Source organism: Pristis pectinata, chromosome 5 (assembly GCF_009764475.1).
Source record: "Pristis pectinata isolate sPriPec2 chromosome 5, sPriPec2.1.pri, whole genome shotgun sequence".
Classification (NCBI taxonomy): Eukaryota; Metazoa; Chordata; class Chondrichthyes; order Rhinopristiformes; family Pristidae; genus Pristis; species Pristis pectinata.
The window spans coordinates 37,402,114-37,422,010 of NC_067409.1; the positions used below are offsets into that span (position 1 = coordinate 37,402,114).

A 19,897-nucleotide genomic window follows, 5' to 3' on the forward strand; every position below is an offset into this window, starting at 1 on the left:
TCATGATCTACCTTGTTGTGACCTTGCACCTTATTGCACTGCACTTTCTCTGTAGTTGTGAAATTTTACTCTGTACTGTTATTGTGTTTATCTGTACTACATCAATGCACTCTGTACTAACTCAATGTAACTGCACTGTGTAATGAATTGAACTATATGATCGGTTTGTAAGACAAGTTTTTCACTGTAGCTCGGTACAAGTGACAATAATAAACCAATACCAATACCAAATTGGATTGCACCTACTTTGGTGGGCTAAAACATGGCTGCACTTAATGTTAATGTTCAATTGGTTCCCCTGCAAAAAATCACAAAATTAACACAACCCCAGTTGGAAATGGCATTGGAGACAAACACTAAAATGGGATCAGCACAATTCCTGACAGGACATCACCCAGGTTCCCACAGCTCCCACCACTTTGCTGTACACATTTAGAGAAAGGCATCAGTCTTTAAAGGCACATTCCACATGTAGCTATGTTCCTGTGATGCTGCTGCAAAGTAAGTTTTTCATTGTACCTGTGCTTATGACTATAAACTCGACTTTGACTTTGGCAGCCACCTTATTGCAATACACACTATGGCTCCTGTGGAGCCTAAAGGAGCAATGGAAGAGATATCGGCAATTACCAGATTCACTTAAAGGAATGTAAAAGTTTGGTCAAAGATACATACTGTACGCCAGGAGAAGATTTTGGTGTCTGGTACAGAATGGGAGGGGGCAGAAGACCCATGAAGCCCTCCCCACTGTGAAGAGCCTGACTGGAGGTGACTTATGTTGTCTCCTATAGGAGAGAGAATCCATGCAGAATGCAGCAATGTGGAAAGAATTTTCCTTCTTCAGAAGGTATGCCAGAGTGAACTGCAATCACAATTTACATCTGCAGAATTGATATCCTCACAGAAAAGATATTTGATGGAGAGGTCTGAATCTTTAAGTGAGGTGTGCTCATTAGGAAGTAGAAGGATGCTGTAACAAGCCATAAAATTAATTGGAGCAGTGAGTCATTCATCCAGGTGATTTATGTGAAGGAACCTTGTGCATCTTTAGGTCTCCCTGCCTGATTATTTGTTTTAAGGATTATGGTATGGAGAATGTCAGCTACTATTTATTGGAGAATGTTATTTTACAAGTTCATTAGGTAGTCCGGTATATCTCATGTCACCTTCCTCCACTGCTCACCTGGTAGATGAGGCTGTGATGCTGAGTAAGAATTTCCTACTGGTAGCCACCTTCTCCCTCCAACCACTCTGCAGGCTCTGACTCCTGCCCCTTAGGATCTGAATCTTCCTACTCTTCTACTTCTGACACCAGCTGCTATCTATTGTTTGCTAGATTGTGCTGGGCTGTGTCCACAACTCTCTGCAGCTTCTTGCATTCTTGAGCAGAGCGGCTGCCGTAGCAAGCCGTGATACATCCAGATAGGATGCTTCCTATGGTGTATCGGTAAAAGTTGTTGAGAGTCAAAGGGGACAAACCAAATTTCTTTAGCCTCCTGAGGAAGTAGAGGCGCTGGTGAACTTTCTTGGCCGTGGCATCTATATTGATGCAGGCAACAAAATCTTATCTCAATGAGCCTAACGACATTCTCCACCTCAGTCAATAGTGTGACTCTTGCTGCATCTGTGCTCATTTGGTGAGGTTGGAGAGCTCACTAGTGGAGAAGCCAGGGAAGTAGGAGCTTGTCCCCCAAGATCCATCCTTCGAGCAGCTCTGATTGCTCAAAACAGCGCAGCTGTGCAGATTCCCTTGAAATCCAGGAGTCACCTTTCTGGAAATATGGCATTCACCAGGATGAAATTCTTCTTAAGACCCACAACATTGCACATTGAGAAAGTGGAAACCCTTCTTGTTTCTAAAAAGCTCTGGGCTATTTAAAGGGGAGCTCCTATGGGCACATATGTACCGTCATTTGCCTCGACACTCTTGAGAAGCCAGCAGTACTGGCAAATCTCAATACCCAAGATGTTCATCTCTAAAATCAACTCATTCCTTTGCAAATGCAAGGTCTGGGTGACTTCTCTGATGCAAAGGTGAGCATCAGATTGGGAAGTGTGGCAGAGCTCAAGTTTCTTGGCACGATGCTGTGATGAGGAACTCGAAAGTTAGTGCAAACTTGATCTTAGTAGATGGAGTAATCTGGGCACAAGAGCCTGGCCCATGGCCTTCGAAACGAAAGTTTACTGTATTGATGTCCTGAAAGAATATGACAGTAGTACATCCTAAAGCAGCTGAGAACAGAAACAGAGAATAGAACAGAGAATGTTGCCTGGATTAGAGGACTTTAGTTATGAGGAGGGATTGCATAGGAAGGGTTTGTTTGCCCTGGTTGTTGAAGGACGCTGAGGGGTGACCCTACATAGGTATGTAAAATAATTAGAGGCATCAATAGGATAGGTAGTTATAATCTTTGTTCCCACGGGAGAGGTATCAAAAACAAGAGGGCGTAGGATTAAGGTGAGGGGAACAAGTTTTAAATGAGATCGAAGGAGTGAGATTTTTCCACAGAGGGTGGTTGATATCTTGCCGACATCTGGAACTCTCTGCCAGAGGAGGTGGTACAATCAGATACAATCACTACATTCAAGAGACATTTAGACAGGCACTTAAATAGGCAAGGCATAGAAGAATACAAACTTAATGTGGGTAAATTTGAAAAAAAGACGTTGATATTAACATGGACCAAAAGTCCCATTTCTGTGCCATACAACTCTCTGATTCTGTGACATTCTTTGAAAGGAGTTACTTGATTTTCCTCACCACCACAGCTGCCTTTTCTGCAGCTGCACTGAGTCTGCCATACAAAAAGCTCCCTTAAGGCTCTAGAACAACACGAGATGCTGGAGGGTCTCAGCGGGTCGGGCAGCATCTGTGGAGGGAAATGGACAGTCGACATTTAGGGTCAAGATCCTTCATCTGTCCAGATCAAGGGCCTTAACCCAAAACATTAGTCAATTTCCCTCCATAGATGCTGCCTGATCCGCTGAGTTCCTCCAGCACCTCGCGTATTGCTCCAGATTCTAGCATCTACAGTTGCTTGTGTCTTCTTTAAGGCTCTGACTTGCTTTCCATCATTCATAGTGGCAGCTGCGACCTCTGCTGCCAGCGGTCAGTGGGAACTGTGCAAGTTTAACATGACAATCAGGATGAAAATAGATATTCTAAGAGATGCCCAAATGGATGCTATTGGTCTGCACAGCACCCATTCAGTGGACCAACAAATTGGGAATAATCCAATTTCTAGACATAAGTGCATTACAATTAAGATTGGTTAATAGTGTTGCACTTACAGAGGCTTCTGATAAATATTGCAACTTAGATAAGTAGTGAATTGATAGATTAATAGAGAATAGCCAGCAGTGAAACAATACATTCATGACAATGTGGGACAGATTTGATGAAACAGCAGTCCTTTACATGTCCATCATTATACACACTTATATACCTAACCCTCGACAGTGTTTCCTTTACAGCCCTGTTAACACTTGGAAATTCCTCTTCTTACGTGATCCTGTGCCAAGAATCATTCCTTATTAGAGTAAAGCCCTGGAGATGCTGAAGACTTCAGCATAGTGAAACATACATTTGGTGCTCTGCACTATTTTCTCCCCAACAGCACATGGGGAATGTAATCCCATTTGTATATTTGCTTGCATTCACAATGACAAATTCAAGGAAATCCATTTCAAAAGCTTGCATTTGCAAATTGGGGCCAAGCAGAAATCTGCTGTAAGTGTATACAGATAGGATTTGAAATGGATTTACATTTGCTGCATATTAAAGCATTAATTTTAAATATTGCTAAAAGATGAACTCTTGAACTCTTGGTCTCTCAATCTACCCCGTCGTGGAGCTCGCACTTTATTTGACTAACTGCACTGCATTTTCTCTGTAACTGCAACACTATATTCTGAACTCTGTTTTTCTTTTTACTACCCTGATGTAATTATGTATAGCATGATCTGTCTGGATTGCATGAAAACAAAAGCTTTTCACTGTATTTTGATACATGTGACAATAATAAACCAATTACCAATATTAATCTGCTAAAACAGTGGGCAAAGGAATTCTACAAAAAAAAGCACTACCATAATTTAAAAACCAAAGTGTTTAAACCTTCAATCCGTACAGGTAGATTTCAGCTGAAGTTTTATTCGTTTGTTAAGTCAACAGAATGATATAACACCAATGAACAGGACATACATGATTCAGCATTAGCATTAATACATCCGGTTCTTCTGGAACAGTGGTATTATGCGGTATTCTTAAACCTCTGCTGCAGCCGTCTGCAAGGTTTAGGAGCCTTTTTCCTGTTCCCAGAGAATATTTAATGATTTCTATCTCTTTACTAAGGAGACTGATGAATGACTTATTATGGATGTCTGTTCATGTGATGTTAATTTAACTTCAAAGTCAAACCGACTTACACTTTTGCAATATCTTTTGTGTAACATGTGCCACAGGTGTTAAACACCAATCCACTTGGCTTCAAGTGTCTCTATCACAAGGTGAAAGGTGTACTTCATAGCCTGATTGTGAGCACATGTGTCATGATCTTTCAGTATGTATCAATGTGACGGGAGTCCCCATGCACTATGTTGGATTCTACCAGTTTTATTTCATCCTACTGGAAGCAGATAACTCCTCTATTCGACCAATATCTGGGTCTTTCAAAAACTCTTTGCACTTCAAAATGGAATGATTATAAATTCATAAACAACAACTTTAAAATACATAATATCATTATATTTCTGTAATAATCATCATAGAAAAATGGAAGATGTGGTGTAGTAGTGAGGATATCGGATTCGGAAATAAGTTACTTTTAAAGAAGGGACAAGCCCTTCCCATTTCTTCTGCATCTTTAACCTGTTAACCTCTAACACTTTTCAAATTTCTGGTGAAATGTTACTGACCTGAAATTTTAGCTCTCCTTCCCTTTCCACACATGCTGCCTGACCTGTTGAGTGTTTCCAGATTTGTTGCCTTGAAATTGGATAGCCTAGTCTCCTTTTTTGTGTAAATAGTGCCTAAAATGAGTTAAAAGAGAATAAGATCAGTTTAGTGTCAAAGTGAAAGCAGGAGAGCAAAGAAGAAACAACTTTTTCAAAGTGGTCCTTTGAGTATAGCGGCGTCAGAGTGTGGGCTTTGGTGAGTGAGGGGGCTTTGGTAAGGAGGGCCTGTGGGAATGTTTCATCATTGGCCTTTGGTTGGATATTGTGACGTTGGCACCAATCAGGTGGACAATTCATGAATATTTTCATTTTTTTACAGTTTAAGTATTGTGGGAACAGTTACTTGATTATATTTTAATACCCCCTTTCTAAATTAAAAGCATGGCGGAGGAGTTCAGTTCCATGTTTTTTAAGGCCTGCAGTAATTGGGAGTTCTGAGACATTCCTTCCAGACTGGATGACTACATCTATGGATGTGTCTCTCATTCAGCCAGCTTGAGTGCTAGGTTTCAGAGCTTGAGCACTGGCCAAAGACAGTAAACTCAAAGTACACCTCAGACCTGAAATGTTTCTCTATATTGTATAATGGTGGGAGTGAATATGTCTCTGGGGATTCCAGCCAGAGCCAAGACCATGGATGGCTCAGCTGCATGAGGGGAGAAGAGCAAGAGTCCAAGGTAATAGTGATAGGTGACCAGATAGTCAGGAGAATAGTTATGTTCTTCTGCGGCTGTACACTTGAATCCATGAAATGCATTGCCTCTCTGATGCCAGGGCCAAGGATGTCACAGAACAGTTGCAGGACATTCTAAAGAGGCAGATCAAGCAGCCAGAGGTCATGGTTCTCATTGTTATGAACAGCACAGATAAAATGAAGGATGAAGTCCTGCAACTAGGTAACATCGAAGATTGTACTCTCCAGATGACTTCCAATGCAATGCACTATTGAGCATATGAATTGAAGGTTAGTTGTAATGAATGTGGGACACAGAGTAGGTACAGTGAAATATAGAAGGACAAGTAACTCAGTCCAGTAGGTGGAGCATACATAGGCAAGATAAGGTACATAGGAGGAATACAAGGCTGAATTACATCTGACTAGTAAGAACTTATGGTATTGATTAGCAGATGGGAAAATGATGTTGTTGCTATCGTTGAAAGAAAGACAGGGCAAGCAGCTCAACGTTCCAGGGTACAGAGTATTCAGGAGGGAGGGGTGGAATGTAAAAGAAGAGATGGCATTGCAATATTGATTAAAGAGTCTATTAGTACGCTAATAAGGGAGGATATCAAAGAAGTCTTCAAATGAGACCATGTGGGCAGAGCTTAGACTGATGAGGGTGATCATTTTGCTGTAGGTACAGTATTAGTCTTAAATTAGGGTGATCATTTTGCTGGAGGTATATTATTGGCCTTCTTGTAGTCAGCTTGAGACTGAGGAGCAGATGTTTAGGCAAATCACTGTGAGACGTAAGAATAAAAGAGCTAGAGTAGCAGGGGATTTCAACTTCCCTTATACTAACGGGGATTGCCTTAGTGTGAAAGACTTGGATGGTGTAGAATTTGGTAATAGGAGACAGAGCATGAGGTTGGAGCACTGTTTTTGTGATTGGAAGCCTGTGATTAGTGGTGTACCACAGGGACTGGTGCTGGTCATATGCATTAATGATTTGGATATGAATGTAAGAGTTATCAGTTTGTGGATGACACAAAAATTGGTGGTATTATTGACAGTGAGGAGGGTAGTCTTTGGCTACAAGACAATATTGATGAGTTAGTAAGATGGGCAAAGCATTGGCAGATGGAACTTAATACTGATAAATCAGAGGTGATGCATCTTGGAAGGGCTAATAAGGGAAGGGCATACACAATGAATGGTAGGGCCCAAGGGAGAGTGAAATGTCGCTGTAAAACTTAAATTATCTCTGAATGTGGCAGCACAGGGAAAAAGTGATGAAGAAGGCATACAGGATACTTGGCTTCATTTTCCAGAGCATGGAATATAAGAGCAGCAAGGCTATGGTGCAAGTATATAAACATTAATTAGGCTACAGATGGAGTACTGTGTGCTGTTCTGGTTGCTGACTATAGGAAGGATATGATTGCACTGGACAGAGTGCAAAGCAGATTCACCAGGGTATTGCCTGGGATGGAGCACTTCAGTTATGAGGAAAGACTGGATAGGCTGGGTTTGTTTTACATGGAACGGAAGAGAGAGATAAAATTGAGGGCATAGATAGGAAGAAACTTCTTCTCATAGCGGAGATGTCTAAGGCCAGAGGGCATAGAATTAAAGTAAGGGGTGAGAGGTTTAGAGGAGCTCTAGGGAAGATTTTTTTCGCTCAGAGGGTGGTTTAGAATCTGGAATACACTGCCTTTGTGCTCAGTACAAGCACTTCAATCACCAAGGCATAGAAGGCTGGTAAATGGGATTAGTGTGGATGGGTACTTCATGGTTAGCATGGAAATAGTGGGCCAAAGAGCCTGTTGCTGTGCTGCTTGACTCTCTGTCTTTATAACTTTTTATTCATTCTATGAATTTTTCTGAAGGCTTTCACATGATGAACCCATGCCTCCCAAGCAAGTTACAGGCCATAAGTCAAAAGTAACAATTATTTTGTGCAGTGCAAGATCTAATAGTAATGAGGCATATATTTTTAGTTCGTGGCTGACATATTGATGTGGGTTGTATTTGCTGATAATGTCTGTCTTTGACCGTAAAAATAAAGATTTCTGTGTAAGTGTTGATTTGTAATTGCAAATATATATCTGGCTGTAAGTACAATTGTTTTGTAGTTGTGGACCTTTTGCAATCACCCTGCAAAAGACTGAATACTCTTAGAACCTACCTTGCAGTTGTCAATTAACCAAGTTAATATTGCCTCAAATGCACAGAAATGTGTAGTTACTTCCATAGAATATTCAAAGTTTTGTTTTACATCAGTCACCAATGTGTCTACGGGACACCACTTCTTGGACAGCTCAGTGGAACCTTATCCTATCAAGTTGCAAACCCACTAAGAGTTTGCAAACACTGAGGGAGGTTATTCTCATTTCATGGTGAATTTACTTCTTTCCTCTTATTCCTTTTGAGTTAATTCCAGAGATTTGCTGTGATTTTCTGCTTAGGTCTTTGCAATCCAACACTGATTTTTTTTTTGGTTGTTCCTTTGTTCTCTGGCAAGTCACATGGTCATATTAGACCACCCAAGGGAAACAACAGGATAGAATATTATTTTCAGACAAACTGCAACACCTCTGCCATGAAACCAGATATAAGGGCAAGAACCGTGCAAGGAAAGCTGACCCAGCCACAACTGACTTATCATTGTCGTTACATTTTGAAATTGAGCAGTGCACATTGATTCATGTGAGTTTTGCCACACCTCGTGTTTGCTAATACTGTGAAAGAGGTATAAATTGATCAATCATCAAAGTGGCAGGAATATTTTTAATTGTTACATTCATGGGAGATGAATGGGACTGACAAGGCCAGCATTTACTGTCCACATCTAATGGCCCCTGTGCAGAAGAGGCAAAGTCTGGTGGGTCTGCAGTCACGTGTAAGCCAGACCATGTACGGATGACTGATTTCCTTCTGTGAAGGATGTTAGGGAACCAGATGTTAGTTTCCTGATAACCATGAAGGATCTAGCTTTTTATCCTAGATTAATTTAATTACCTGAATTTAAGTTCTTTAGCTGTCATGGTGGTATTTGAACTCATTTCCAGATCGATGTCCAAGGCTCTAGTTGCTAGTTTAGTAATTTAATCACTATGCTTCTGAACCATTACCAATCTTACTCGTGCCTTAACTCACTCAGTATTTACAACGGTATTTTAATTCTCTGTTCCACTCCCATTCTGAGTCTCTGCGCTCTCTACTGAAATAAGACCTCATCTTCAGCTTTGGCCAGTTGCAACCTTCCAACCCCAACTCTGAGCTCAAAGCTTGCATATAATCAGCATTACTGGTGTTTTTATATTCCTGCTTTCCTCATTTACACCCTCTCCAAACTGATCTGTTGTTCCCATTAGTGCCCTCACGCATCTTGCATTATCATCCCTTTTTCCATTGAATCTCTCCTGCCTTCCACCCTGTCACAAAGATTCTTCACCTCCCTACTTATTTTGCGACTTTAATCTGTTTAACTTTTACAGGTGTTAGTGAACCACCACAGACTTGAAATATTCCCTCTCACTTTCTGTTTGTGGATGCAGCCTGGCCTGCTGTATGTTTCCAATGTTGATACCAGAGGGCGTGCATTTAAGGTGAGAGGGGGAAAGTTCAAAGGAGATGTGCAGGGCAAGTTTTTTTTACACAGAGAGTGGAAGGTGCCTGGAATGTGCTGACAGGGGTGGTGGCGGAGCCAGATACGATAGAGGCGTTTAAGAGGCTCTTAGGCACATGAAAATGCAGAGAATGGAGGGATAAGTGTAAGAAGGGATCAGTGTAAGTAGGTATCATTAGCTTAATTAGTTTGGCACAACATCATGGGCCGAAGGGCTGTTTACTTGCTGTACTGTTCCCATGTTCTATGATAGCACTCCAGAAGTTGGATTGTGTGGTGTCCACTTTGAACGTAGAAGCAGTGCATAAAATGGGTTAACCTTGAGTAATGAGAGAGGGGTTTTAACTATTATTTCCCTGGTGGACATGGTGGGATTTAAATTCACACCTCTGAATTACTCCTCTGATAACTTGTTCATTTTGCTTTTTAAATATTAATTGCCTGAAATGTTGACCATCCCTCTGCTTCCGCAGACACTGCCTGACCCATTGAGTTCCTCCAGCAGTTTGTTTTTAACCTGGAGTAAGGTTGCTCTAGTGTTCATTTCCATCTGAGTTGGTGTCTTTCAACAAATTGGACAGGGAAACTCCCCATGTGGTGGTCTCATCAGTACTTCTGCCATTTTTCCAGCATCAGAGTGCACATCTAATGATGTCATTATTTGCCCAAACCTATTTCCACTCTTGCTGCCATAATTTGGAGCTTTTAGGTGCAACCCACAACTGTCATTGAATGTCACAGTATAACAAAGGAGTACATCAGACTTCTTTGCTTCTTCTGTTACTGGAAGCAGCATGCTGACGATATTGGGAGACCTAACTGAGCAACTTCAGAACTACCCAGAGGCTGCTCAAACACCTTCTGAAGTTCACAGCATGTGCTGCAACCAACAGTAAGCATTTTGTCCAATGATTATCTGATGACATGCTTATTCAATGGGTGCCTATGTAATGACAGATCTGCACCAATTTATTACTGGGGGTGTCTCATGACCATGCAAGGTAGGTTAGGTAGCTTGGGGTAGGAGGCAAAGATGTACTGTCAGTGAACAGCCTATTCCTGTCGGGTTTTCAGAGACACCACACCCTACATAAATCTCTTTGGTGAACATTTGTAGACAATTAAATGCACAATCATTCAGCAATGAGATCACTCATGAGATTTCAGCTGACATTCATATTAATCCATTACAGCAATTGCTTGTTTCAAGGTAAACATTGGGTCAAAAATGAAGTATAAGTGGTAGAAGGGCTGCTTCACTCAGCTCACAACAATTAGATCTGATTAAACATTGCATTACACTTACTTCCACAAGGCATCACTTCTGTGAAATCTCTCCTTGATCCTGCTCCTTTTAATCCACCATGTAATATGGAAGTTCTAGAGAAGTAGCAATGATGAGCAGATGTGTCATTTCAGTATGTGACCTTTCTCAAATTTCTCCGCCTCTTGTATTTTCTTCCCTCAGAGACTATGACAACAAGAGTTTGAGCAATACAAGCAGGGATAGGAACCACATTCAAGGTCAGACACAATCAATGTGATAACAACATGGCAGCAGTGGTATGAATTAAAATATTTCACAATATGTGACCTGCTGGAGTGATGCTATGATTTTTAAAAGGAAAACCCTTACAAGAGACACAAACGATTGTGCAGACACAATGAAGGTTTAGCTTGAGCACATGGCATACAACAATTGTTCTAAATGAGGCATAGTAATGACAACAGCTGCCATACCAGTGGGACATATCTGGCAATAGAGTTGTCATCTTGAAAATACAGTATATTGAAAAATATAACTATAGAAATCATAAGACACCCTAGTGCCTTTCACAATATTGTATCTGGGTCCAATTCCTGCTGCTACCTACATAACAGTGGCACTTTTCTGTGGCTGCAATCTGGCTGGTTTCTCTTTTTCATTTTGATCACAAACAGATGCCCTTGATGACCCATGAGAAGATCTTGCCCTAGCTGGGTCAGCTTCAGACTGCTCTCTAGCATCAACTGAAAAAGCAGACTGGATGTGCTAGCCTGAGAGGCTGTAGTAGTAGAAGACTTGGTGAGAGTGGACATCAATGTCCAGAATCTGCACACCAGGTAACCTCTCAGGGCAGAGTAAACAATGGTGCAATGGACTGCTGGCACTCAGACTGCACCACTATAATTTCAGGCTCCAGATCTGGAGCTAAACCGGCTGATAGACTGAGTCTTGGGCTTAGCACCCTGCTGCTCACACACATCCCTTTGCACTTGTAGAACTGTAGAACATCTAGATCCTTCTGAATTTCACTCATTTGAAGTCTCTCCCTTTATAGTAATCTGCTTTTTGATTGCTCTTACTGATGTGCATGACCTTACACTTACCCACATTAAACTCCCTTTGCCAGGTCTTCATCGAATCACTCAAATTTTTGGAGAAGATTCCGAGGGACAGGATTTATTTCACTTGAAAAGGCAGGGACTGATTAGGAGGAGCCAGCACAATTTAATGCAGGGGAGATTAAAATAGTTTTTTGAGGAGATAACCAAGGAGACTGATGAAGGCAGAGCGGCAGATGTTGTCTATATGGACTTTAGTAAGGCTCTTGACAAGGTCCTACATGGTAGGCTGGTCCAGAAGGTTAAGGCACAAGGGACGTAAGGCGTGTTGGTGAACTGGATCCAAAATTGGCTGGGGAAAGGAGGCAGAGAGTAGTGGTGGATAGGTGTTTTTGTGACTGGAAATCTGTAACAAGTGGTGCACTGCAGCGACCAGAACTGCCACCTTTGTTATATAAATGACTTGGAGGATATGAACGTAGAGGGTATGATTAGTATGTTTGCAGACGACACAAAAATTGGTGGAGTTGCAAATAATGAAGAAGGTTGTTTAAAGATACAGTGAGACATAGATCAGCTGGAAAGTTGAGTGGAGTGATGCCAGGGGTATTTAATCCAGACAAGTGTGAAGGTAAATTCATTTTGGAAGGTCAAGTTCTGTTAGGATAAGTAAGAGTAAATGGCAGGGACCTCAGGTGCATTGATATATAAGGAGACCTTAAGGTGCAAGTCTATAGCTCTGTGAAAGCAGCAGCACAGGTGGAAGGGGCTGTTTCAATGGTCTTTTTGGCTAAATTGTTTTTTTTGCAGGGAAACCAAAGGCAGTTCAGCGTTACACATGGGATTGGTTTAGCGTCACAAAGGGGTAAAATTCCATTTCAAGGCTTGTCTGTTTTTATCTCAATGTTTAATTCAGGATCAACAATGCCTTATAGAATAAACAAGTTGATCACTACAAACATGGCACCACAGCAGTGGAGAAGTGAGTACACCTTTAATCAACTATTAAATATCTGTATGTGTATTGCCTGTCTTTTGGACTCATCTCTCTATATTCAGTTCCATTGCAGTCAAAGGAATGAAATATCAGAGGGCAGTCTGACTGGCATGCTGATACTCCCATACATATTTAGGGAAAGACCCCAGAGCCAAATTTTTTCCACTTAACTTTAAGGGATATCTTATATGTAGTCGTCTAATTCGATACCGTTATTGTACTAGACATTACATAAATGTGACATATTTCACTGTGGGTCCATTGGTTTCTGCTGCCTTGGAAAACTGTTCCAAATTGGTCTGTTAACAAAAACACAAAATGAGAATTTCGAGAATCAACTGAATTATTTTAATATTCTCCAATAAACCAAAACATGGACCATTTATTGCTAAAGATATCCTTTACAGATAAAATTACTGTTTTGGAAAATTAGTAATCAATGAAAAGTAATTTTACAATACCTTTGTTCAGCCTAGAAACAAGTAATAAAACAGTCATAAAATTAGCTCCCCAGAGCATTAAGAAAATAAATCAAAAACATTTTTCAACCATATTTTTATTTTAGGCCAACTTTCAAATCATAATAAATAAGAGAACTCTAGTGTTTTATGGGCAATAAATTGTTCATTTCTCATGCAATTTAACAACAAGCAGGATTTAAATACACATGGACACTGGCAAACAGTGTAATTTTGACACAAAAGGAAATTAATCTTGGCAATATTATGTAACAAGAGAGCTGGGTGACTTCAGAGATAAGCTGTGTTAATCACTGAGTAGATCTAGAATGTATCATCTATTTAGCCACAATTTGCATTTATATTTCATCTTTATATGGCTTCCACTGTGGTACATTTCATAAATGTAAACTACAGAATTCCAGTATGTTACAGAGAGCCACATACCCAGTGTTTCAGCTGGTAGTTAAAAGCATATGCAATGCATCACAAAGTAAAATAAAGTTAAGCAAATGGCTCTCCCAAACATATCCAATTAATTTGTTTTTAACAAGAGATCACTGTAAAAGATAAGCTTTTAGTCACTGTCACTGGTTAAGTTTGTGGGTTGCTGAAGATAAATAAACTCAACTACACCCAATTATACAGGGTGTTGTCAATCCTGTTTGCATTAAAGTTAAAAATCATGTACTTTAACTTACAAGGCAATTAGATGAATGGGGTGGGGTGGAGGAAGGGTATACTTTCAATATAATTTGGCCCTTCCCTTCCCAATTACACCTATGACCCAGAGCATGCAATCTTGTATTAACTCCTACCAATTACGAAAAGCATTTATCTGAGCAGATGTGCTCCACTGACATCACAAAAGAGATCTCATAGCATTTCTACTATCAGTTGGAACATAACGAGAATAACTCCAACATGAATTGAACTTTGTCTAATTATGCACACTATATGGGAATGAATTATTCTTGAGGGGCATCATCTGTGGTGGGTACTTTGGCGACATAAGGCAAAACATCCAAATGAATGAACTATTTTGCTGGGCTCTGCAAAATGATTCTTTAGGTGAAAAGTTGCCTTTAAAACATTCCCTAAGAATATTCTGGAGAAACACTCTACCTTTGAAGGGAGTAAATATTTTGAACTTACAATTAGTGCGCTTGATTCAAATCCTCCACAGTTTGAGACTGAATCTGTTTTCAGTGAGCTGCCACTATTTAAAAGCTGACACAAATTCTACAGTAGTGGTGGTGTGGGAGAATGGGCAGAGATAGGTAAATATTTCACCTGCCATCCCTACTTCAAATCACATTTTTGGTGGCAATTCTGAGTGCATTCCCATGTTAAGCCAGAAATTCCAGCTAGTGCCATCTCCTAAATTCAATAGGATCTATGTGAGCTGAGAATAATATAAGTTATGTATTGGACTTTTCAAATGCCCAAGATGTTTACAGTACGAAATAATTAATTATCTCAAGCTCACAGAAAATCTTTGGAGAAATACATTTTGTTTTGGAATTTCGTTTCTATCCATTTAGGATCTCTCGTATCTCACTGGGATCTATAGTTTTGGCTCTTATCAGCCAGGAGTCCTGCTCCACTGTAGTTTTAGTGGCACAAATTGAACCCAGAATTCCAAGTCCCAAACCTGCACTTTACTCCTAATAAACCATTATTTTAAAGAATTGTAGATTTACAATCTCCAGGATGATATAAGAAACAATTCCCTCAAGCACAGTCAAATTGACAGCATGTAAGCCTTCTCCTTGGATAATCTTTTGATTAGCAGTGAAAGACAGTGACTTGGACCTTTATCAATAGTAATTAGTAGAATAATTAAGGTCTATAGTTTCTTAAGGACTTCATGGACACTACATTCCAGTTAGCAGCAATTGTGTATAGATTTCAAAAGCAGTACAGCTTATAATATTTGGAATTTTGTTTGGTTTTAGATTTTCTGGAATTAGTTTAAGGAAGGTGACCGGTCTGTATTCCACATGAGCTCTATGTATGGCCATTTTGTTTGCAAACAGCGCTTGATGGGAGTGTCATCGGTTCGCACCATTGGATCCTCAAAGCCCATAACCACAGCAGTTCCCTCGACATACATAACCTTTTGAAGAAACAACATGTTATTTTACTAGTCTGACAAGCTGAAATGTTTGGTCGAACAAAAATGTAAGCGTTTTAACATTTAACACAATGTTTTAAAAGAATACAATGTTTTAAAAGAATACAATTAATTTATATTTTTAAACAGAGACAGCATAGTTAAATACATGTAATAAACTTGTGTCTTTTTCATGTGAAATAAATAAAACATTCATGAGTAGAAGGACATTCACATACACAGTATACAGCCTTTCATCATTAAACTTTTTAATGCTAAGGACAGCTGTGTAACCTATGCTTAATCTTTTGACCTGTAAGTACACAGCTAATGAAAGGAAAGAGAAAGAGATCATGAGGATTCCAAAATAAGAGGTGAGAGTTATTTCAATTCCCAAGCTAAGAGGCCTGATGAATGATAAAAGGTCATTGTGGCCTGTTTTCTTTCTCTGTGGAGTCTTAATTACTCCCAGTGGTTGGTAAAGGTTTGTTTAAGGTAATAAAGTAGAAGTGTTTAATCAACCTGTTTTTCCTTTAGTGGAGAATGTACCGTAACCACTTCTGGGGGCTGTGTGGAGCACTGAATCACCTAATATTCCTCTGAAATTGTTGCCAAAAGTAAACCTTAAAATTACTTGATTCGATTATGACTTTGTTCAATGAAAGGTATATAAGGCTGTACAGAAAGAGCTGTATGGTAGCTCATCCTTTTGCTATTTGTGAGATTAATATAGATGATAAAACCATTATAAGACATAACTTTTATAACCATTGTATAGTACTATTTACACATTCAAACCAATGACTTCTAAAGTGAAAGGAATTACAGATTTTTAAAGAGTATTTTGGTTTACCTTTTCATTGTGGTTGGACTGCTTCAATCCATTGTAGTGATAAACAGTAAACGATTCCGGAATAGTAGATTCCTGAAAATACAGCAAAGTTGGAGACTTCAATGTGGATTTTGCACTTGTTTTCCAAAATGGAACATATATCTTTTGTTTCTGATTACACACAAAGATTAAATCAATAGCTTTTGACAGATAAGGCAGTCCTAAGGTTACGACAGTTCCTGTGAACTGTTTGGAACGCGAACTATTGCTAAGTTGGAAATGAACAGAAACGTTGTATGGGAGAGGATCACACAAACAGCGGTGATGGGCTAGCAAGCAGGTGTGGGAAGAGCAGCCACCAGCTGGTCTCACTGAATGAGTAAGTGAGTCTGCTCAGCGCTCCCAGCCCCCTTCTGTTGCACCTGTGGGCTGGTGATATGGAGAGAGAAGGCACACAGGAATGTCCCATTCCCTCCTGTCAGAAGATGACTGCAGCCCTGCAGAAGTTGGCAAATCTGCCCCCATCTATTCCACTGGTCTCCCAAACACTTGCTCATATATACGAGGTGTCCTTAATATTGAAAGGCCTGGATAGGGTAGATGTGGAGAGGATGTTTCCAGTAGTGGGAGAGTCCTAGGACCAGAGGGCACAGCCTCAGAATAAAAGGACATCCCTTTAGAACTGAGATGAGGAGGAATTTCTTTTGTGACCAGAGGGTGGTGAATCTGTGGAATTCATCTGTGGAGGCCAAGTCATTGGGTACACTTAAAGCAGAGGTTGATAGATTCTTGATTAGTAAACGTGTCAAATGTTACAGGGAGAAGCCAGAATGGGGTTGAGAAGGAAAAAATAAATCAGCACAATCGAATGGCGGAGGTAGACTCGATGGGCCGAATAGCCTAATTATCTGTTCCTTTTTTTTGGCCTTAAATCAGCTGTTTGTAATCTGGGGAGGATCTGTTCAGTTAATTGCTACATATAAATTAATAAATACCACTCAAAGATTAAGATGTTTGCTTTGGATATTTATTTACTCATTTTTAAAGATGTGGTATTGCTGGCCAAACCAGCATTTATTGTCCATCCCTAATTGCTTTGAGAAGGCATTAAGATAAGATCTTTATTAGTCACATGTACATTGAAAACACACAGTGAAATACATCTTTTGCGTAGAGTGTTCTGGGGGCAGCCCGTAAGTGTCGTCATGCTTCCAGTGCCAACATAGCATGCCCACAACTTCTTAACCCATACGTCTTTGGAATGTGGGAGAAAAGCGGAGCGCCCGGAGGAAACCCATGCAGACACAGGGAGAACGTACAAACTCTTTACAGACAGTGGCTGGAATTGAACCCGGGTCTCTGGCGCTGTAAAGTGTTATGCTTCAAGGGTCTCTGTAGTGCTTCTGGTGAAGGTAATCCCAAAATGGAATTCCAGGATTTAGACCAGCAGTTATTAAGGAGCAGCAATTTATTTTGCAGCCAGGATGATATGTGGCTTGGAGGGAAATCGGCAGGTAGTGGTGTCCTGAGATGCTGCGGCCTTTGGTAGAGTTCATGTGTTTGGGATGAACTGATGAAGTAGCCTAAATGAGTAAGTGCAGTGCATTTTGTAGATCAATACACTGCAGCAATACTACAATAGCAATGAAGAGAATGAATGCTTAGGGTGATGGATACCGTGATAATAAGAGGATTGTCTTTTCCTGGATGGTTTTGCGCTTCCTGAGTGTAATGGAGTTGCACTCATTCAGTAAGGTAAAAGTATTCCATTATGCTCCTGATTTGGACTTTGGAGATGGTGGAAATGCACAAAATAGGAACATGATGGAATACTTTTCCATGAGAAAGATCTAACCATTGCAGCTAATTATCACCCATTCACTCCAATTATCAGCAAAGCAATGGATGTGTAGCCAACAGTGCTTTAAAGCTACATTTACTCATCAATAATTTGCTCCTTGATACCCAGTTTGGGCTCTGCTGGGACAACTAGGCTCCAGATCTCATCAAATACTTGGTAAAAATATGGGTCAAAAACCCAATTTCCATAGGAGAGTTGAGAATGATTGCTTTTGACATGAAGTCCTCATTTGATCGAGTGTGGCATCAAAGAGCCTTAGTAAAACTGAAATCAGTGGACACAGAAGAAAATGCTTAATAATTGAGTCATAACTTGCACGAAGGAAACATGGTTGTGGCTGTTAGAGGTCAATCATCCTAGAACCAAGACATCACTGTTGGAGCTCCTCAGGGAAATGTCCTTGGGCCAGCCATCTTCATCTGCTTATCAATGACCTCCTCATGTGGTTGGAAGGAGGATTGCATCTGTTTAATGCCATTCACACCTCCACAGAAAATAAAGCAGTTCATTGCGTATGCAGAAAAAAATGGCAAAATCATTCTGGCCACACAAGTGCCTGGTAATAGCCATCTACAACAAGAGGCAGCCTACATGCTTGGCCCTGATATTCAAAGGAATTACTATCACTGAACCCTGCACCATTAACATACTATGGCAACAACAACAAGTCAGAGGTTGGGTAACCTGCGCCAAGTGACTTATTTTCTCATATTTTTTTGTTTTTATAATTTTTATTTTTATACTTATTTCTCCACCATCTTTGATGATTCTGGAATTGTAGACTCCTGAATGGATGCGTCTTTTTTTCTTAGGACAAGATATACCTGGACAATTTTCTACATTTCCAGCACATGACAGTGTTCTTGTAGCCTCCTACCTTTACCTAATTGTTCTCCCTCATTAATAACAACCTGTGGTAGGACTGCTGTGCTTTGATCTGATCAGGTGCTTGTGAGATTGCTCCAACCTGCCTAATGCATGCTCGTTTTGCTGGTCACATGCATGTTGTCCCTTGCTTTCAGGTGAGCATCTCATTTTAGGTACATCTGTTCTTGCTCCTGTCATACCATTCTGCGCTCCTTATTGAACCAGAGTTGATACCTTGGCTTGTATAGTAATGTAGAGTGAGGGTTTTGCCAGGCCATTACACTATAGATTCCAGTGTAACAGACTTCTGTTGCTGTTGATGGGCAACAATGCCTCATTAATGCTCAACTGAGTTGCCAGAGCTATTAAATGTCCGTCCCATTTAGTATGATGGTAGTGCCTCACAAACACAATGTATGGTGTCCTCAACATGAGGAAGGGAAGGCAATGATAATCAGGAAGAAGTTTCTTGTCCATGTTGATCTGATGGCATGAGGCTTAATGGGGACCAGAGTCAATGTTCAGGAGTCACAAGGCCACTTGTCGGAGGGACAAAACATACCCGAGGGATTATGATGGAGGAGTCTGGCACAATGTACATTAGATATGACTCTGTGAGTGTGACTATATCATGCTGTTGCATGACTTGTATGTGAACAGCTCACTCAACTCAGACACCAGCCTCAGATTTTTGTGAGGAGGACCTGGTAAGGTTGATTGGGTGGGGAGAGACTTTGCTGAGTCTGCATTCAGTGCTTAGGTTGATGTTGGGTGGTCCACATGATTTTATCCTATTTCTATTTCAACTTAGCAGTTGGGTTGAACATTTCAGACAGCTGTTTAAGAGTCAACTACATTTGGACACAAGGTCACTAATAAGAAGCTTATTTTTTCATCTATGGGGAAATTGGCTACTCTAAGATACTAGAAATAGTTCTGATAAATTTTTTCAAGTTTCATTTTCACCAATTTAAAACTGGTTTCCTTACAGATGCTGGACTGACACAATGATTAAAATTGTTTATTTTGTGAAAAACCTGTCTTCAGTTGTATTAATCAGAGTGTGTCTAAATAAATAAAGGAATATTTTTAAAGCAGTTTTTAAATATGCCTTAAAATGTTGACCAATTTTGAGAACTTTACGGTAGGTTTTGCATCTGATGAAAAGCAACTGAGCAAATGAAACTTGTGAA

General features: G+C 40.2%; 1 protein-coding gene across 1 annotated transcript in view; it reads right to left on the minus strand.

Moving 5' to 3' along the window:
• Positions 1–12,898: 12,898 nt before the first annotated feature.
• mindy3 (MINDY lysine 48 deubiquitinase 3) overlaps positions 12,899–19,897 on the minus strand; it is a 105,347-nt gene continuing 98,348 nt past the window's right edge. Inside the window, exons 14-15 of the mRNA XM_052016617.1 lie at positions 15,998–16,069; positions 12,899–15,147 (exon numbers count right to left, since the gene is read on the minus strand). Of these exons, the coding sequence (XP_051872577.1) occupies positions 14,998–15,147; positions 15,998–16,069 (222 nt within the window). The 3' untranslated portion in view covers positions 12,899–14,997. The remainder of the gene's footprint in view (positions 15,148–15,997; positions 16,070–19,897) is intronic.